Source organism: Channa argus, chromosome 15 (genome assembly GCF_033026475.1).
Source record: "Channa argus isolate prfri chromosome 15, Channa argus male v1.0, whole genome shotgun sequence".
Classification (NCBI taxonomy): domain Eukaryota; kingdom Metazoa; phylum Chordata; class Actinopteri; order Anabantiformes; family Channidae; genus Channa; species Channa argus.
In genome coordinates, this window is record NC_090211.1 from 3,997,600 (window position 1) to 4,019,019 (window position 21,420).

A 21,420-nucleotide genomic window follows, 5' to 3' on the forward strand; every position below is an offset into this window, starting at 1 on the left:
ACTGGTTTAGAAAATGCATGACCTGCTGCAGTTGCACTGAAAATGTGCAAAAAACAACTGAATGTAGTCCTCTCAAGAGGTGAGGTAACGTTGGCTTAGTGTTTTGACAGCTGGAATTACAATACCTTTCCCTTTAACACAATCATCATCAGAAACTGTTGTAGAAGTGTAGGAACATTTCTGTGAGCATCACAAACAACCTGAAGTGAATCCTTGTGTTATCAGAATTTAATCTTGATGGTCTAATAAAGATGTGAAATACTGAAAAAAAGGAAGCCTGAAAACTTCTTTTCAGGATAAGGGATTCATTAAACCTGGTCTCTCCTGAGTCAGGATTTGGATAATGTACATGCAGTACACTATGTTCAAACAGAATTATAAGTATTTCAGTGACAGCAGAGTGGTGGTGTGAAAGTATGAAATGTACTTACACCAAAAGATACATCATATTCCAAATAAGTGTATTCAGCACTCAGTACCCCATAATGTAAAAGTGAAACCATAATTTTATAAATTTCTGCAACTATTTCTGCAGGTACTTTTAGTACTACTTCACTGCAATTATATTTTCTGATTGTAACCACATGTCTATGTAAAAGTAGCCTAAAGCTGTTGATGTTTAGGTCAGGTTGGATGCTGTGGATTAGGATCTCATAAGACTTTAAACATTTAATAATAATAATAATTATAATAATAATTAATAATTATAATAATAATTTTCAGTTGAGATGTTAAACAACATCTGATAAACAAAAATCACAACCTGTTGTTGTGAAGGTGCAGTTGTACTTTTGTTGCCAGTCACTAGGGGGCAGTATTCAACTACACTAAGGAGACCTGCAACATGAACACAACCCAAACTCTTGCCTCTTCGTTGCATTCCAAATTTATTGTTGCATTTTACATAAAACACCTGTTAGAAATGTAAGAACACCTGTAAAGCACAAAGATCCGTGTAAACAGCAGTTCAACAATACTGTATAGAAAGCCACATTCATACAGTCATTCGTGCAAAAGAGATGAACAATAACACTGTAAACAGAGGCTTTTTTAACAGGAGCTGTACCTGAATATTTCATCATGTGTCACTTTAACATTTTAAGTTAGAAAACAGGCAGGGGGAGTATAGAGATATAAAGAAGTATATCAACATATTGCATCATGCAACAACAAGGAAGAACAACTTTTATTGATATAACATCATCATCGTCATCATTCTCATCTTCATCAGTCATGGCAGAAATAGGAGTTGATGTTTTCACAGTCTCTTTGAGGAGTGCAGTAGAAATGTTATCTATGTGTTATGGTGAATGACATGATCACAGAAATTCCCATAATATTAGGATTTCACCAATAAAACTGTTTAAAACAAAGAATGGAAGCTGTTGAAGGGTTATGGTATTTTACATAGGTTGATAGATATCTTTTCTCTAATCGTAGCCTAGCAACCGTAACCCATCACAGCAGGTGTATCGGTGTTTATTGTTGATGTAGACACAGTGTGAATTCGGCTGTAAGGAAGAGTTACGCTCCATCTATTGTGTGTAAACTATTAGTTGGATTGATCCTCCCACCCACCACCTGACTACGAAACCCTGCTGCATCCAAATTTCCATAAAAAGATAACTTTGGTCATTTTCTAAATTGAATGTATTTTCAACAATCACCTTCTTCACGAGATTTTTCGTCAGTCCTGTAGACATGCAAGAGCAATTAAAAGCACAACGGCCTGACACATCGCTCCACTGAGTGACATGTTTCTTCATATTGACAGCTTCCTGCCAATGGTGGCAGTCTGCCTTGTTAGTCTGCAACAAGGTTCTGCTGAATTCGGTTAAACATTTTGTTATTCAGGAAAGTGAGGACAATACACTGTAAACATAACTAATAAAGTCTCAAAGCAAGAATTAGGCAAAAAAGACTCTCCAGGGCAGACGGGACATGGAAATTAGCTCATGAGACACCTTGGTGCAAATATCATTTGTAGCTACCGTAACTGATCAAATCCAGCTGGGCAGTACTTTGCCTGATTAATCATATTTTTTTTACTTCCTTGATACCGAAACACATTCTATCCCCTGTGTTGGTCATGGATCCTGCTGCACGTTTAGGCTTTAAAATGAGTCAGATACAGACGAGTGACAGACTAAACTGTGATCGGCTAAAAATCAGAAGTTACTTTTGTCTATTTCTGTGGGAAATCGATGACTCACTGCTTCAGTGGTTAATCTGCCACTGTTATTGTGAACTGTGTATGTGAATAAAGAAAAGAAAGTTGGAGCAAAAGTATGGATGCAGCTGTTACTCAAAGTTCAGTTACCAAGCTTACAGCATATTCTTGTCGATATGAAGTAGCTGATTTAAATCAGTGAACACGAAACTACTACTGACACACACACACACACACGCACTGATGAAGTTCTCTGACTATTAGCACCTTTGAACAAAAGTGACTCACCACTTCTTCAAAAAGGGGAAATGTCTCACTTTTTTCCTACAAAAAACAACAGCAGGAATAAACGGGTGCAACTTTTTTCAGGCTGCTTTTGTGTAGCTGAAATCCTCCAGCCAATCGGAGCCAGACAGAAATATCTGACGTGTCGCAAAGTCAAGTGTAATGTGTTTGGAGGATGGACATGAGTGGGGGGAGACCAAAATAGAGTTGAAATAGAGTAAATATTGGACTTACATTCATCAAATCAACACAAACACCACTTTAAAACAGATGCTTTGCGTCCATTACAACTTTACAAGGCAACATCAGCGCTGTGGTTTGTTCTGCAGTTCTCGTCTTTAAAATCACAGCATCTAAACAGGTGGTCTGGTGCTTGGATGGGACCATTTTCCTATGGGGGATGCTTATTGTTTTGTTGTTGTTCTTGTTCATTCAGTGAGTCAATGTGCAACACAAGACGTGACCATGCTTATACATCAGTTGGAATAGAAATTGTTTTTTTTTTATGTTTTTTTACATTCTGAATGATTACACTCACACATAAACCTTGTACAACATGCTCTGGTAGAACTGCACATCATTATGTTCATGACATTAAAGCCATTTTTGAACTGAACTGGTTAAAATGAAACATCAGTGTCAGCTAATGGGGCTTTTGCTGTGACTCAGCTCGTTGTCCGGCTGTTGGTCGGTGTCACCGGCAGCACAGATAATGGTGATGTTACTGCAAATACTGAAACTATTTAATTGGTAACCCCCGTTTGTGCTTCCAATATATTCTCATTACCTTAACATGACAGAGCTACAGTATGTATCAGATTTTCTGAAAGTTACCTACAATGTTTAATACCTTTGTTTCCGAAGCCCTCACAATTTCTTGTGAGGCAGAAATAACACGTCTCCTGGTGTTTTTATTTGTGTAGCAAAAGAAAATACTAACATGCCATTTTGTATGTCAAGATAAAATCATAAAAAGTAACTGCAAGATAAATCAAATGTATAATATCTGCACAGAGACATTATTTGAGTGGCAGCAACTGTGTCCTGCAACAACAATCCTTTTTCAGATTTTTTTTAAACAAACCATTATCATTTGGAATGCAGATCCATAGCTCTGTAGCCAAGTGTAATATTAATACATGAAGGGAACAAACTGGGGTTAGGATACATGCATCCAAGTTCTCTGCCTCTTAGAGAGAGGAAAAAAATGCCATTCTGGCTGGGAAGTGCACAGATGTGCGGGCACTGTAAAATTTCTATTTGTCTTCTAGAGAGAGCACAGGACATTTGATTTATGAAACAAACCTGTAGAAACTAAAGCATGCAAATAAAGTTTAGCCGGATGTCTACAGCTGTGGTTTCTGTTTCATTTGTGTGTGTTCCATCCCCTCATAGGTCAACTGAAGCCATCTACACCTGTTATGTGCTGTTTGTATGTTGTATGCTGAGCTGTATGTTGAGTGCAGCTGAGATCTTAACAGTGTTGATGGAGCCGACAAGCTTTTTCTTCTTTATGACTCACTGATCAGTAATGAAGGCACACCACCATGCTGCTCCAGCTTCCCTCGGCTCTCCAACCTCCATGGTGGCTCTTGATAAAACACATCTTTCCTCTCAATTACTGCTGATTCGTCCCATAAAGAAATCAGAGGATCTCTGTGAAGCATGTGATCACTGACAGTGACTGTCTGCATGTGTGGAAAGACGCCGTGCAGAGTTAGTCGTGGCTAAGGCTTCGCGGCAGCTCATTGGTCAGGATGTGCCACCGCTCCACCCTCTGACCCTTGTTCTTCAGGCAGTCCATCCAGTGACGGAGAGCGTCACCTTGGGAGTTACAACTCAGACAGACACCGCCTAAACACCAAGAAAATAAAATGAGAACAAGTTACAGCGCCTGGCTCACTGTGTAAAATAGAATTTGTAAGTGAATGCAATGATTTGCAAATTTTGCAAATACCAATATCTGGTTGACAAGATTTCAAATGTTGATACTTAGAAATATGTTATTGGTTAAATGTGATCCAAACAACACGTGAAAAAGTTGGGTCAGGGTCGTATTTACTGTGGTGCCACAATACGCTTTGTTCAACAACTTCCAAATGTTTCGTACTCGGGCCGTCAACTGCTTTCATTTTGAAGTGTTTTTTAATTCATTCTTATCTCATTAAGAATTTCAGCTGTTCAACGGTGTGATGTCTTCTTTGTTTAATATTTCAGCTCATTATGCTGAAATGTTTTAATGGTTGACAGGTCTGGACTGCAGGCAGGTTAAATTTACCGCCTGGACTCTTGTATTACTGAGCCACGATGTTGGAGCTCATGCAGGTTTTGCATTGTGCTGCTAAAACTAACAAGAAAATTATGATACCACTACTCATAAATAGGGATATTTGACTTTCAGGTGAAATTTTAGGTGAACTTAATTTGACCTTGTCTAAACTACTGAATGCACATGTCCACCTGTTCAATATTCAGTACTTATTACATAACATGCTTTTCTCTAACAAGATGATTAACCACAAAAAGTCCCATTGTGAATCGACCACTGTGTTCTGGTTCAGTGACAATTTGTATTTAAACAGTCCTCTATCATCCTGCTGTTCACATTTTCACACCATGGAACCCAGAGGACACCTAACAATTGAGAGTTGTTAAGTTATTGCGACATTGACAATTTTTGGTACAGAAGCTTTACTTTCCTTTTCTGACTTTTATTTTGTAACTGCTCAGCTCTACCTTCTGTTCTATTGTATTTCCATCACATTACTACTCATCATTAGTCTTCATCGTTTTCACCTGTTCCCCTGACTTTATATACTCAGCTCTCTGCTCAGTTCCTTGCCAGATTGTCTTGTGTTGCTGCTCTCTTGACAGTCCAGCCTTCTCGTTTGCTTACTTCCCTCTGCCTCACTCCCTGCCTGCTTCCTGGAGCCACTGCCTGAACGGACACTATTGTCCTTCCATTTTTTTTTTTTTGGATTTCGATCTTCATTTGTTTATTTTTTAATTTATTTTTGGCTTTGGACTTGGATTATGAATATCTAGATTTGGATGTGAATATTTTTGCTTGGATTTGAATTTGAAACTAGATTAATTGGTGTTCGAGTTGGATTTTGAATGCTTGGATTTCTAAATTATATGTGCGGATTTGGATTTTAGGCTTTTGAACTGGAACCTGGATTCTTGAGAGCAAGTTAGGTTATTTGATTTTATGCACTGGACATTTTAGGTTTGGACTTCTTGGTTTTGAACTAACATTACTGCAGCCTGCGTTGTCACTATTCCTCTTTCATTTAGCACATTGACATCGGCTGGATTTCCTGTATCCCCTGACTGACCTCACTATCCCTCCCTCCATTTGAGCTACACTACGGTTTTGTCCCTCGAAGCACTCTCTCTTCAGCCTCCTCACATGCCAATTCACAGCTCCTCTACCTGTCGCAACCACAGATGATGAAATAACTAAATTGGCACTTAGTTATGGAACAATATTGTGTTTCTATTTCACAAGGATATTATGATCATAGGCAGAAACAGTAAAATTATCAAAAATCAAGGAGAAAAGGGAATCGGATCAGTAACACAGATGGTAAGGGTGATAAATATGCAGAAACAATCACAATAAACATACATAGGATTTCACTGAACAGCTTTGCCCACACTAATGAGCAGCTAGTGTTAGATTCATTAATATTTACAACTTCAGCATTTTCTCACAAATGACTCCGATGATGATCCTGTCAAAAATGTTCTGTTTATTTTGAGACTATTTACTCATCATTTTACAAAAAGGTCACATGGGTGAGGATGAGTTTCTTTGCTTTATTGTGTTTCCTCTGCAACAGGAGTTTACCAGATTCCATATCAGTGTTGCTCACCTATGAAGTCATTGGAGCGCCCCAGGTCATAGTCCCACACGGTTACTTCCAGCGCCTTGTTGGTCAGCTCCGACAGAGAGATCTCATAGAAAAACTCCTGCAGTGACAGTCACACACATACAGTGGTGCGCAAAAATGGTTAATTTGTGATAAAGCAGCAACAGTGAAAGCTGAATACAGGAACCATTTAGTTTGATTTGGAGCCTTTGCGACATTGTATTGGCCCCGTTTTAATTGAATGATAATTAGCAAGAGTTTTGATGAGATTCTATATTTTTCTTCACTTGGGTTGGCTGATCTTCAAGAACTGTGGAAAAAAGGGTGTCAAGGCAAAGAAAAGGGTTTATTTTAAAATATCTGCAATATCTGGGTGTCTGAGGAATACAGCTTTAAAACAAAGATCCCTCTAGGTAACAGCAAAGCCATCCTGATACAGGGCTCAAAATACTCATGGACACCAAAGCTGTTGGGATAAGGAGTGATGTATTCCACATTGGTTGGAGACCTTGTGACCTAAGAAGATCACGACCTTCAAACTGTGCAGAAAAACATATCATAGTTTACACAAATGGCGAGTCACAATCATATTTAATACCGGACATATCAATGAAACGCTCGAGATTTTTGTCACTACAGCTTTACTTCATACTCTCCCAGGACTTCCAGTGAGGTGACGCGTGCCATGTGACACGTGACAGAGTGCTATTTATTTACTAACCCTAACATCTTTATTTGGTGCCTGTGGTGACCTGCCCTCCTGGGCTTGCTGTGATGGTTCTGTTGTGCTTTATCCAGCAGGATCCTGGGTGGCAATGGCAGAAATGGCTGCACCTGGGACATGGAAGTGGCCAAAGCTATAAAGGCCCTACTTGCCCAGCTCTCTTTCTCTCTCACTGAGCAGCCTTCCCTTCTTCATCTTTAGTTCTGTAGCTTGTTTTTCTGTGTTCTCTACCACACTCTCACATATATGCTTGCACTTATGCCAATCATAGTCACACCTTTATTGATTTTGTTTAAGTAAAATAAATATAATTTGAACAATTTTCTGTGTGTGGACAGAACCCTAACCCTTGTTGCAAACCTGAGCCAAGTTTGAACCAAACCTTGTTTTGTACCTATCCCCAACCAAACCGTTGTGGGTGCCCAGTTTAAATGCTGTATTTTAGAGTGTTAAAAGCATCGAATAAATGTGAAACTGGGCACCGATTTGGCTCCATTGCAAGCAACGGCCATTTTGTTAGTGTGAAGCCAAAATTGGTGCAATTTCAACAGAAGCCTGCCTCTGTATGTGGTGGTGCTATTTCAACAAACAGTTCATTGGGACATAAACAAGGGTAGAGACAAACGGCCCCTGTGGGTGTTAACATTGGAGGACTTGTAGAATCGCCCAAACCATTAGATATTTGATTTTGAGCATGTTTGATTGCTAAACATGAAAAACTGTGTTATGCTGCCATTGTAAGACACATAAGGCACCATTTAAGGGTTATATTTAGACAGATGTCCAATGCCATGGAGACGCTCTGTCAACAAACGCTTCAATGGATGGTATAAGGGGGTAGGGACAAATGTCATGTTTTGTCATTTAAAGTCAACAACTTATATGATTTCCTTGCTGCTGATAAATGGAGAACTTCATTCATTTAAGACCTACAGCCTGTGATTACTTCCCCTCAAAAACATCACTGTGGGTGGTCCTGGTTGCATAAAAATGTAATTTTGTGGAGACAGGGTTGGAAACAGATCACATCTTGTAGAGCTATGATGGATTTCTCAGGGCAAAACCTGAATTAAAAATATTCCATTGACTGTGACAGATGAACTTCGCGTTACTGTTGCCAAAGGATGTTATTGTGGACTTCTGTACCACAAAGAAAATAAAGTTTGTAATGAAAGCTGTTTGAGGAAATTACAGAAAATATGTGTATCCTGCATAACTGTGAGGTGTTTTTAAAGTTTTATGTCCTTAATGAAACCAGTGGAGTCAGTACTCCGGTGTCTGAGGCACTATTTTCAAAGCCTTGGTTCTTAGACTTTTCTTTACTATGGTCTGGAAACACATGCAAATGGTTCTGAAAGATTTAGTGAGGTAGAAATAATTCTTCAGTTCTATTTTACTTTTAATCAGGCCCATTTTATGTGAACAATGAAACATATTTTTTGCCTTGTCTTTGAAGTCCTGATCTAGTTACGGTGGGAGCCTTTTCCATCCCCAGCAAGCACTTTTTTAGAGCGGAAATCATTTGTTTAGTGCGGGACAATTGCAGTGTCTGTGTCCGACCACTCTTTAAACATATTTAAACACTGGTTTCCGCTGAGAGGACGACAGGTGTTTAAAAGAAAGCAAGTGAAGCAGTGCAGAATGGGCTTAGAGGAGTTTATAGTGTTGGTGAGTTGCAGGAAGAGATGAGGATCGATTTCAATAAAAAAGTAAGTGTAAAAGCATAGAGAGAGTGAGACTGAGCTCATTAACGCCGCCCCACTGAGAGCGTAAAGCATGGGTCATGAGAGGACCAGCTGTGGGTCTTACCTCATTGAATTCAGGGTTGAGGGTCTTTTTCATCACTGCTGTTTTGTGCTTGGATTTCTTCTCTATGTCGGGCTTCAGGTAACTGAACGGAGGTGGAGAACAGACAGAGAAGAAGGACATGAGTTTATTCTGCCTTTTATTTAAACATGAAATGACTGCTGAGTGGAGCAAGTTAGTTCTTGTAGAGTGAGAGATTTTAATTCAGCAAATCAAGTACTTCGAGACACCAACAGTTTACAAGTCAGCTGCAGCAGTATTCACATCCACCTCCTTGCAGAGGTTAAAGAGGAAACACAAGTGTTCAGAAAAACAGGTTTCTTGACTAATGGTGGCGTGTGTGGTGAGGATCAATATATTTGAGCATCACTGCTTCTGGAGCACCACATGCTAAAATGAGTCTGCTGGTAATAACTCCAGATATGTGGGATGTTGTATAATGTTTTGAGGTAAAGGACACAGGCAGAAAACAGCTGTTTAGATAATTGCTTGACAATTTAAGCCATTTATCAGGACATAAAAACATAGTGGGCCTACCAGGTGTGGCCCCATCCAGTCACCAAGCACCACCTTGGAGCTGGTCCAGAGCCCAGATAAAATTGGAGGCTTTGCAGCAGGAAGCGCATCCAGCGTAAAAACTCACGCCAACACATTCCTCTGTTGATCTTTTTGATCAAGACTATTGTCAATTTTTAGGTCTATTTCCTGTCGGACATAAAAATTAAACGTGTCTGTTGGGTTTGTTGAATGAAGCAAACAAGACATTTAAAGGTGTTAGTTTTAGCTCCGCTGCTTTGTGATGAGTATAGTTTTCATTAAACTTAATGACATTTGATAAAAAGACAATTTAGCTTAATGATAAACTTATATTTTACATCAGATTACAGTTCTCACTTCAAAACACTTTTTGAACACGTAAGTCTATATTCATGTTTTGTCCTCCCACTCATATTGCTCTGTATTTTTTATCTATTCATTTCTATGTAAATTTTATTTTATTAGATATTTGGGAGTCACAGGGACTTGCTGATTGCTTCCTTTTAATAATTGCTCCATATGACCTCATGTATTACTGTGGGCTTAAATTGTAAGCTTTCAATAATATGAAATCTAACATCTCAAATATCTTGAAGTGATGCAGTGGGGTTAAGCAGAGGAGTGGTGGAAAGCTAGAAGCAAACATTTGCTTGCTGCAGGATTATTTCTATTCCACAATCTGTTGAATCCGTGTACATCCTCATTAATGAAGCTGTAATTAATAATTTACTGCAATGAGTCAGTGCAGCACTCAGTGCACACACAAACACACACAGTCAGCTCAGCAGTTCATGCTTGGCGGAGAGTGGTGGCGGCTGTCGCGGAGCCTCTTCACCAAACAGAGCTGTACTTTAATTGGTTCTGACCAGTTATTTTAACAGACGACATGAGTAAATAACAAAGCCCGGAGTGTGAAACATTCAACTGTTTCCTCTTCATCATAGTTCCTCCTCCGCATACCGTAGCATGCTAATGCGAAGAGAAGAGACGGCTGGGGCCCTGTGTCATTCTGGGCCCCTGATGCCCTGGTATCTGTGTGGGCTTGTGTGAATGGGAAGCTGTGCAGGAAATTAAAAAGCCCAGAGCTGCTGGCTCTAATATTGGACCTGTTAATTTTCTAATTTTCTTTGAATTGACTTCAGTGTGAGTGTGGCTGTTGTTTGTGGATGTCCCACAGCTGAGCCTGCTGACTAAAGCTCAGCCTACGCACCAGTTTTATTCAAACAGAGACTAATTATAATACTTTGGACTGCTTCAACCGCCAGTTTGACTGTTATCCCACAATTCAATCAGCTTTTCTCAGCCTTTGATTCTGGTTTAGCAGGTGTCCGTCTCCCTCCCTGTACATTCAGTGTCTCTGAAGTGGGAGACAGCAGTTGGTTTGACACTGACATGGAATGCTGGTACTTTGCAATTTTATCAAAATTACAACACACCACACGACTTTTCTCCAGTTTATCAAACTTTTTCGCTCAATGTTTCAACCCCAGCCTTCATTGGGTGGTATCCTGAGGTTGTTTCTGGGTTCTTTTATATAATATCATATGCCCAAGTTTGTTCCCAGCAGGTAAAAATACTTTCAGAAATTTTAATCTTAACTCAAATCATGTTTTTATCTAAATAATCCAGATTTTATTTTTACACTGAAGAAGGCTGCAACTCTACTACACTCCTTTTGGCTTATCCCGTGCGTTCAGGGTCGCCACAGCGGATCATTGTCCGCATGTTGATTTGGCACAGTTTTTACGCCGGATGCCCTTCCTGACGCAACCCTCCCCAATTTTCGGACCGGCACTGCATCGCTGGGGAGGGGAACGAGCTGTTAGGGGTTCAGTGTCTTGCCCAGGGACACTTCGACATATAGCCAGCACCGGGGATCGAACCACTTTACCAACTGAGCTATAGCCGCCCCGAAGAAGGCTGCAACTCTGAGTTCCTTTATTATCCCAATGACAACAGTGGGTGCTGTCTACGCCTCACATGACACAGTCACACTGTGTTCAGAACAGCACTGGCAGCAGTTCACACACTTGTGCCTGACCGCTCATTATCACACATATGTGAAAACCAACCTAGTTTCAACATTTCAATCATCATTAGTAAATTGATGAAAGATAATCTATTAAAAAAATGATAACGCACCTGTATTAAAACAGATGTTACAAAGTGGGTACTTCACATTTTAGGTTGAAATCTAAGTATCACTAACTAGGCAACAATGGGTGCAGATAAATAAAAATAATATTCCATCACCTATTATCAGTATCAGTATTATCAGTATTTTCACAAACATCTGTGGCCGCCCAGATTACAGTGTTGTGAAAGAAATCTGAGTTGAATTCTTCTTATGATCTGACTGACATCAACATGTGGATGAGTACAGTTAATAGTCATTTAGAACCAAATGTAAACTTTGTAGATGTAGCTAAGAAAATCCAAACAAACAATAAATGCACTTAATCTTTGACTGTGTGTCCAATCAGCACGAGACAAAGGTCAGAGAGTTATTACTAATTACTCTGTGATAATTTGGTTTCTAAATGTAATTTTTTTTTAAAACAACATTTAACTTAAATTGAAGGACAATATTACTGTTAGGTTTATCATGTATGTAGTTTTACTGCAGGTGGAAACTTCTGCACTAAAATGGAGCAATGTGTCTTCGTGGAGATAAAGATAATGTCGGAGCAAGACAGATCACAGAGGAACAGGTGGACAACACTGACTGGACCTTGTCTGCCTTTTAAAAGGAATATTGACCTGTTTTAAACTGATATATTGGCAGAGTGGAAGCCGTGACACTGCATGCTGAAATTCTGGACACTGCAGTCATTTTGAAATGGGTAAATCTCTGTGAGCTCTCTCGACCCCTCAGCTGTCAGTTGCCTCGTTGTTCTATTTCGGATGCAGTTTGTATTCTGACTGTGTGCAACAGAAAACTCTCTGCTTCCTCAAAGCGTGTGTCAAGTACAAAGGGAAACAAAAACAAGGAGAAGCCTTAAATCCCCATGGCTCCTGGTGTTTCCTTCTGATAGACTTGAGCCTAGAAAAGATACTGCTCACACTGTTTCCTTTTAAATCTTCCTGCTGGCTAACAGATGGTGCTTCTTTAACAACAATTGCATCATTGATTAGGGAAGTTAATAAGATGGCGAAACTCCAGATTTGAATAGATTCATTATTGCAGAACTCCAGTATTTTGTCTGTCAGCATCCTCAGTGAGCTCTGCAGGGAGGGGCACAGATTTGTGATGAAGCTCATTTTTGTTTCCCTTGTGCAGTGGTTACAAGTGTAAAATGTACAGCTGATGCTTATTGCAAAAACAGAACTAAAATAAAAACCACGCTTCCACAATTGGAGCTTTTCCAGAAAAATAAGATATATGGGCAAGGATTGTCATACTTACAGGTGCCGGTCAAATAATTAGAATATCTTCACAAAGTTGATGTATTTCACTAAGTGAAACTTGTATAATGTTTACATTCATTCCACACAGACTGATATATTTCAAGTGTTTATTTCTTATAATTGTTATGATTACAACTGACAACTAATGAAAACCCCAAATCTGGAAAGTGTGAACATGAAAAGTATGCGCATGTACAACACTCAATACTTAGTTGGGCTCCTTTTGGCTGAAGTACTGGAGCAATGCGGCGTGGAGTCGATCAGTCTGTGGCACTGCTCAGGTGTTATGAGCCCAGGTTGCTCTGATAGTGGCCTTCAGCTCTTCTGCATTGTTGGGTCTGGCATATCGCATCTTCCTCTTCACAATGCCCCATAGATTTTCTATGGGGTTCAGGTCAGGCGAGTTTGCTGGTACTGGTATATTTGGCACTGTGTGCAGGTGCCGAGTCCTGTTGTGAAAATGAAATCTGCATCTCCACAAAGTTGGTCAGGAGCAGGAAGCATGAACTGCTCTAAAACGTCCTGGTACACAACTGCTTTGACCTTGGACCTCAGAAAATGGCACCAAACCATCACTGACTGTGGAAACTTTACACTGGACCTCAAGCAACGTGGATTCTGTGCCTCTCCTCTCTTCGTCCAGACTCTGGGAGCCTGATTCCCAAAGGAAATGCGAAATTTACTTTCATCAGAGAACATAACTTTGGACCTCTCAGCAGCAGTCCAGTCCTTTTTGTCTTTAGCCCAGGCGAGACGCTTCTGACACTGTCTGTTGTTCAAGAGTGGTTTGACACAAGGACTGCGACAGCTGAAACCTATGTCTTGTGCGTAGTGGTTCTTGAAGCACTGACTCCAGCTGCAGTCCACTCTGTGAATCTCCCTTACGTTTCGTTTCACAATTCCCTCCACGGTTGCTATTGCTTGTACACTTTTTTCTACCACATCTTTTCCTTCCCTTCGCCTCTCTATTAATGTGCTTGGACACAGAGCTCTGTGAACAGCCAGCCTCTTTTGCCACGACCTTTTGTGTCTTGCCCTCCTTGTGCATGGTGTGAATGGTCGTCTTTTGGACAACTGTCAAATCAGCAGTCTTCCCCATGATTGTGTAGCCTACAGAACTAGACTGAGAGACCATTTAAAGGCCTTTGCAGGTGTTTTGAGTTAATTAGCTGATTAGAGTTTGGAAAAATCACAATATTTTATGTCGATCTGCTCTTTTGCCTTTGTGAGACTTTCCCAAAAATCTCCAGAGAGTTTCTCAGAACCCCTGCACGGACCAACTATGTCAAGAAGAGCCTTACTCCAAAACCAATTAATTAGACCCCCTATAGAGCCTAAATCCTGCATGATATGGTCTCTTTAATTCAGTTCCTACCTTTAAACACACACTCAACTATATTTTAGACAAAAATATTGCACCTTTTCCTCTGCCACCTTCACTTGATGAGTATAAATAAAACCACCAAACAGTGCAAGTGAGTGACAAGCTGAGTCATTCAGAAAATTAATTGGCAACAAGAAATGACATTTTTCAAGCAGAGACGTCAAACATTTCATGGTTCAATGTGAATACTCCAACAAAAAAATGTATTGTTCAAGGAATTGAATTGAAGGAAGTAATTTGAACAAAAAAACGCGGCGAAGGTGTCACATTGGACTTTGGCCAACAAACACAAATTATTGATCAAGTGATAAAAAAAAAAACATCAGCAGAATTCCCCAGTGTGAACATCCAGTCACAGGGCCCATGTTTTGTATTATGAGGACCTTTACTTTTGATACTTCAAGTACATTTTCTTAATTCAAATTACACACTTCCCCAACCGGTCAAGGCAGATGGCCGCCCACCCTGAGCCTGGTTCTGCTGGAGGTTTCTCCCGTTAAAGGGAGTTTTTCCTCTCCACTGTTGCCTAGGGCCTGCTCAAGGGGGATTTGTTGGGTTGCTTCTACATACTTGTGTAGTCTGGACTTTATTCTGTAAAGTGCCCTGAGATGACTTTGTTGTAAACTCGCGCTATATAAATAAAGTTGAATTGAATTGAATTGAACTTGAATTATGAAATGCTCTTCGAGCGTTTCAGCGTGCACTGAAATTGCATTTCAGTACAGACTTTTTACGTTTAATGGCGCCATTTTCAGTGTACTGTAGAACTTGTACATCAGTAATGGGCCCAAACACTTCACCACTCATCCACACACACAGTTACCTCCCATAGTGTCCCACAGTGTCCTCAATAGAAACATAAAAACGTGCAGGAACACTTTGGGGTCTTTTGAGTGTTCTTGGCTCGGTGCAGACTGTACTTGGATGATGACTGACATCCATGACAATGCAGTCATACACAAAATAAGGACACAGCTTGTAAAAGTATAACTGCAATAATTTGTAATGTTGATTACAGTGTGACAGAGCTCTTACATTTTTACGTAGGGGTCAGAGAATCCATTGACGTCCATCGCTGCCAGGTGAGCACAACGCTTCACTCCGACACAGAGACCTCCGCTGCGGCGGCCTTCGACTCTCTCCGTGTCTTTATCCTCCAAACTGCCCGGAGGCAGAAACTGCAGAGAGAGGAGAAGACGACCTCTCTCCTCCAGACTGTGAAGCTGCTCGTTCTCCCACTGTGAACAAGATTAAATGAAACACGACAAGTCTGGTAATTGGTTTTGTTGTTGGATTGGCTAGTTGAACAGTTACTTGTATTTTGTTAAATACATTAAATGTTCACAGATTCTTCACATGAGCGACATAACATGATTTAAATCCTAAATTAAAAAAATGTAATACTACATCAATTGGAAAGCAAGTTTGGCACAAATTGTTGTGATCCCCATCTTGGACTTTGTTTTTTTTTTAGGTTTCTTGCCTTTTGTTTGTCTTTTTATAATACTGGACCTATTGTGTCGTATTTTAAACAACAGTGTTTTCTCAATAGTATTTACAAATGTTCTAAGAAATTAACACTGTGTGGTCATAAAACAGTACAGAATAGGATGTTTGGTTACAAAAGTGAAGTGAAAACCAAACTCCTAGTTAAATTGAAACAATAACATTTGTAAGTAAATGATATCCATCAGACATTTGCAACCGATCACCACAAATGTGAACAGGTTGTGTCACTGTTCTCTCAGACTGGATAAGTTGGGACAAAGCATGTTTTTATGGAGAGGGAAACATAGGGCTTCGTTAAACTATAAATAAAATAATTTACTTCACATTAGACAACAGAGAGGCACTTTTGAGCAGCACAGGTTTCCTTTGGGTGAAAATGTCAGCCAGGATTGGATAATGAAGATATTAGGGTTTCTTTTAGCTCTATCTGGAAACAGGCCAGGCCATTATGGCGTTCAAGTCCAGATATAATCCGATTCTCTACCGATGAGCTGGAAATTCCCACAAAGGAGAGATCATGTGAGCCAAGAGATAAGAACAGCAACATCGTGTCCTGAACTGATTGTGCTTATTAAAACTCACCTCACTGCAGATCATTGATTTGATCTTCTTGGTCGTGACACAGCAAAGGGTGAGAACAATGATAGTTCAATGCTCCGTCTTTGTCTTGCCCACCCTCTCTCTTTTTCTCCCCCCTTTTGTAGTGAGGTTACCTTTCTCCAACAGCTCGCCCCGTCACTTCTCCGCAACCCTTATTACAAACTGTCTGTGCTCTCACTTTTCCACCCGTATCTTTTGCTTTGATCCACTCATCCTCCTTCACACTTTGACCTTTCTTTTTGTCTTTATAAAGACCAAAACCATTCAGTTTGGATCTGCTTAGACTTAAGTAAAATGTGTATTTTTAAGTGCATCCTACAAGTTCAGTTGGCATTCAGCTCCAGAGAGCCTGCGTCCCCACCATCCTTCACAATAAAACTGCAGCTAAAAAAAGAAAGAGGTCAGGAAATAAACAGATCGATGGCTTTTAGTGGGAGTCAGCACAGCTTGGCTGAATTTCTTCCCACCCACCTCCAGTTGGTGGGAGAAGCACTTTGTAGATGAACCCTGCTCGGAATAAGGTTTCAGCTCAGCAGCATTTACAAAATCAACCTCTCTGGCTGAAACAAAATAAACCAGCAGTCCAACTCTGGATATCTGCTGCAAACCACACTTCAATAAACATGATCCCCTTCTGCAGGAAATGTCATCAAGCTGCATGTTCATGTTCCAGGTGAGTGGCTGATGGACAGCTGGAGCACGGTTGCTCCAACAGTATGAGACCTCTGTCCTCATGTTTTACAGGGACATTTGAAATGAAAGAGTAAAATGCTGAACTGCAGAGTTCATCCAGTTTCTCGGTTTAACTGAGGGCTTAGCTCACAGGAAGTCTTAAATCTGTCCACTGGTCAGTGTTTTTGCAGGAGACACCATCAGAATGTGTTCACACACCTACAACGAGCACAGTGAACTAAAGCCCAGAAAGTGGTTTAAGAGCTTTATTAAAATCACCCACATTGTAATAAAAGGACAGTGTCAACTACATTTAAAAGTAATTTGGACACAAAACAAGCATGATGCAGACTGCAATCATTAGTCATTCATCTGCCTCTAACTCTCTTTAGTTTTTGATTTGAGAAGGAATTGGTATATAAAGTTCTTTTAGCGTCTTAAAACTGATGTCATCTTCAGATGTCTTCTTTTGTCCAACTGTCCAAATAAACCAAACAGGAAAAAAAGCGTTCAATTCCAAAAGGTGGAGCAAAACAGCTGATCCTGAGTCACTGAAGCTAAATAGTTTTGGAATTCTCGCTTGAAAATAATCTCACCATTAAATATCACCATTGTTGCTGATTGGTTCAGACAATTAACTAGTAATTTCAGCTTTTATAAGGTTTTAGTTATCCAAATCTTTACTATCTAGGATTTCATCCATGCACTAAGACACATCCACAGATAAACTTGATTTGCTGATTTTGTGTTATGATACAAGTTTTTGCTTTGTTTTATTCAGTTTCATTCACTCAAACAATCACCTGGGCTCTGCTCTCAGACTCTCTTTAAACCTACTTTTAAATGCATTTGGAGCGATCACATTACAAGTAGGATTTTGTTATGCTGCATCCCCTTCTCTAATGTGCGACATGGTTAAATGGGGGATTTGTGGGCTATAAGACCAGTAAGGGAGTCTCACGGTCAGGTGTGCTTTCCCTAAAACAACCACCATCTTACAAAAATGACATTCAGTGTTTACCTCCTGTACAACGTGGCAAATCAGGACACATTAACATTTACACTTTACAAATTATGCAGTCTAAAGCATCCAAGACCACATTGGCAAGAGGTTTGAGTGATTAGATTACAATCCGTGTTTACACGCGTATTTAGCGCTGTCCACTTGTGATCTGATTGCCCAACACACCTTTACAGCCATGTGTAAGCACGCTCTTAGCCACCTACCACACACACTCTGGCACATGTCTTGTGCCTGACATGTCTTAACAGAATCGAGAAAATAAGCTAGTGTCTCATTTTTGATTAATTTGCCTGCAAAAAAAGTCTCCACAATTATTGTTAGGGTAGGGCTAAGAGTAATACACAAGCACCAGTTTGTTACTTGTCTGTTCTGTTCATCTCATCTGTTTTTGTCCTGCTTACTTGCTCCGAATATAATCCCCAGATTCTGCAAAGGATTCACCATCCGATCAGTGGACCTGCTATCGTGGTGCCAGTGAGGATTCACATTTAATTTGTCAGGCCCTTTTTGCGGCTGTCTGTCAGCATTGTGGCAGCATCTTTTAATTCTTTATAGCCGCTCTAAAAATCCACTCTCTCTCTCTCTTTCTCTGTTTCCCTTTTTCGCCAGTTTTGGTCTCTTTATGTTATTATCATTATTTTTGCTTAGAGGTTCATTTTGGTTTTGCCGTCCTCTTGGAGTGATTTTCAATTTGCCTTCTGTCCTTGGTTAGCTTGTTGTTCAGTTCCTTTTACCTTAACATGCTCCTCATCTCTGTCCTACATATCAGCCTGCCATTTTATACAAATGTGAGACTGGGACTCGAATAATCTGGTGTGTTATTAAAGTAAGCAGCACATTATCGACAACAAACAGCACATTAGCAGCTATTTAAGATCAGATGATCATCATCATTTGGGAAGTGATGATGAAAGTACTCATGCTCTTTGAATCTTTTGTGATCATACTGTATAATAGCCTTTGCTTCGATCATTTTTCATTATGTGAATTTATTTTCTGCCTTTCTTACATTTTAAATATATCCTTTTCCCCTTGTATTCTATTTTACAGATTATTTCTGGAAATAATTACACTGAACTTTGAACGATGCCATATACTTAAATCATACTTGTGATGTGTGTGTGAATGGTTGTCTGGGTATGTCTGTCTATGGCAGCCTGTCTCGGATGCACCGCGCTGTTTGCCCAATGACAGCTGGGATAGGCTCCAGCCTCCCCGTCTCCCTTACAGGATTTTTACAATCTGTAATTAGGTTGAATGTAGCAATTCATATACAGTCTAGGCAATATTTGAATGGCACTCACATCTCTGTGTTTTACACTTTTGACCCTTTTAGCAGTGCAAATGATGAATAATAGATATCTGCAACACAGCAAGCATTAAATGTTAATTAGAAAGCATTGTGATTCATAATAAATAAAGGTGTTTTGGGTTGAAGCTGCTAATTAGACATATTTTGTGCTACTATCAGTTTGCTTAATTAGAGTTTTTGTCATGGTCGAAATCCCCCTCAAGGGGCACAGTGAGGAAAGGCATTAACATTCTGCCTCGTTGTATAGCAGTATCGTAAAGATAAAAGCTTTTTGCTGAAAACCAGCATAACATATTACCATCAAAATAACTGCTTTATTCATTATATATCAGTAGACAATGAGTGTAAATTGCATACAGTATTATTACGGACAGTCAGCTGTTATCAGATCAGCCAGTGCACAGATACAAAGCAAGCCTCCTTTTTCTTGTTATACCAAGGTCAATTGACTGAAATCCCTCAAAGAGACTGCACAGACAATAAAACAGCTATTCGTCATCCATCTTTGTTATAACTTCTATACGACTGCTAAGCTGATACTGTAGCAGGCAGCTAATGAGCCCATGCCTGGTTTAAATAACAAAATACATGAAGATAAAATAACAAGAAGCTTAGAAGAAGCTTTGGTGCCTGTGTCACACACACCTCATGAATCCAGACATATTTAAATATGTCTTATTGGACCCCAAAGTGTCATGTCAACAGTAAAGAGTTAAAGCATCTGGGACACTGCAGGCAGTGGGCCTACAGATGCTTTGTAGCACGTTGTGGGTGACTGCTGCATGCTTTTTTGGAGAAGTAATCTTCTTGTGAGTAATAAGAAAACCATGTGAAGATCAATAAATCCCAAACCGAGTTCTGTGTCAAGAATAACAAGTACAAACTACAGTAAGACCAACTGTTATAAGTTTTTTTCTTTTAGTAGCAAATTCAGTGCGTTTTGTATGTAAATTAATTGTTTTTCTGTACGTGCCCCCGCAGTACTCCCTCTCACCAGCCGAGGCTCTCTCACCACTCCCACTCCATCTCTGTCTGTCTCTACTCCCTCCTGGGCTCCCGTTCCTCAGCTGGCTACTGGTTCACTCAGCTGTTCCAGATCATCCATCATCACCCATTCATTCTCTGTGTATTTAAGGACTTGTCTGAGTGGTTAATGTTGTACTGTCTTTTCCAGCTTGTTTGTCCTGCCTTGTTTGTCCTTTCCTAGACCACCAGCCTTTGATATCCTTATGAGTTTGTGCCTTTAGCCTTGTATATTTGTTAACCTTGTTACCATTTTATTAGCATTAGTTCTGTGGTACTTAGCTTGTTAGTTCTTTCCTCTAACTTGAGTGATTTTTAATTCCTCTTATATTTTCCTCCTTAGTGAATGTCAGAGTAGTTTTTCCTCTAGTATTAGAATAGTCCTTTGTTTATTCACATAGTATTTCCTGTAGTGATTTTTAAGTGAGCTTTAGGTTAGGTTAGGTCTTGTTTTGGTATTCTCCTACACTTTGGTAATACATTTGTCTTGGTTTATTGCACATGTTGCTACCACTTGCATTTGGGACCTGTTCCAAATGTCCCAACTCAAGTTCAACCAGACCTAGGGTATGGGTAACAAGACCCAAGTCAAGAGCAACAAATCATTTGAAAAAGCATTAAAAGTCCCAAGTAAAGAACAATGAGTCCCAAATAAAAAGAAAAATGTCCATCAAGCCAGGATTGCGAGTCTGACAAATCCCTAGATGTGGATGTTAGACCCAAACGCTCTTCTGTTTATGGTATTGTTAGTAATAATATTTAAATTCCCACGTTAACAGCTGAGGAACATGATATTATAAAATAAACCAGATGGGCCAAGAAACATGAGCAGTCAGACAATCACACTAAAATACAGTAACAGGCTGGCTGAGGTTGAAACTGACAATTTCTTAAAAGTGCCTGAGACAAGTAAAATTGTACTGAAAAGTCGCATTACATCACTCTACTGGCTGAATCTTTACTTCTTCTATAAAATTAAGTGACTGTGAGAATAAATGGCTCGATCTCATAAATATTTTATCTACAGAGCATCGCCTGAAACAAGACATGGAGTGTTTTTTATTACCAATTAAAAAATCCCTTTCTGAAAT

At 39.8% G+C, this 21,420-nt stretch overlaps 1 protein-coding gene across 2 annotated transcripts in view; it reads right to left on the reverse strand.

Annotated features, from left to right (window-relative positions):
* Positions 1-870: 870 nt before the first annotated feature.
* Positions 871-21,420, reverse strand: part of doc2a (double C2-like domains, alpha) — a 68,042-nt gene continuing 47,492 nt past the window's right edge. For both annotated transcript variants that reach the window (XM_067478159.1, XM_067478160.1), the window contains exons 8-11: positions 15,225-15,427; positions 8,864-8,945; positions 6,334-6,430; positions 871-4,309 (exon numbers count right to left, since the gene is read on the reverse strand). In XM_067478159.1, the coding sequence (XP_067334260.1) occupies positions 4,173-4,309; positions 6,334-6,430; positions 8,864-8,945; positions 15,225-15,427 (519 nt within the window). In that variant the 3' untranslated portion in view covers positions 871-4,172. The remainder of the gene's footprint in view (positions 4,310-6,333; positions 6,431-8,863; positions 8,946-15,224; positions 15,428-21,420) is intronic.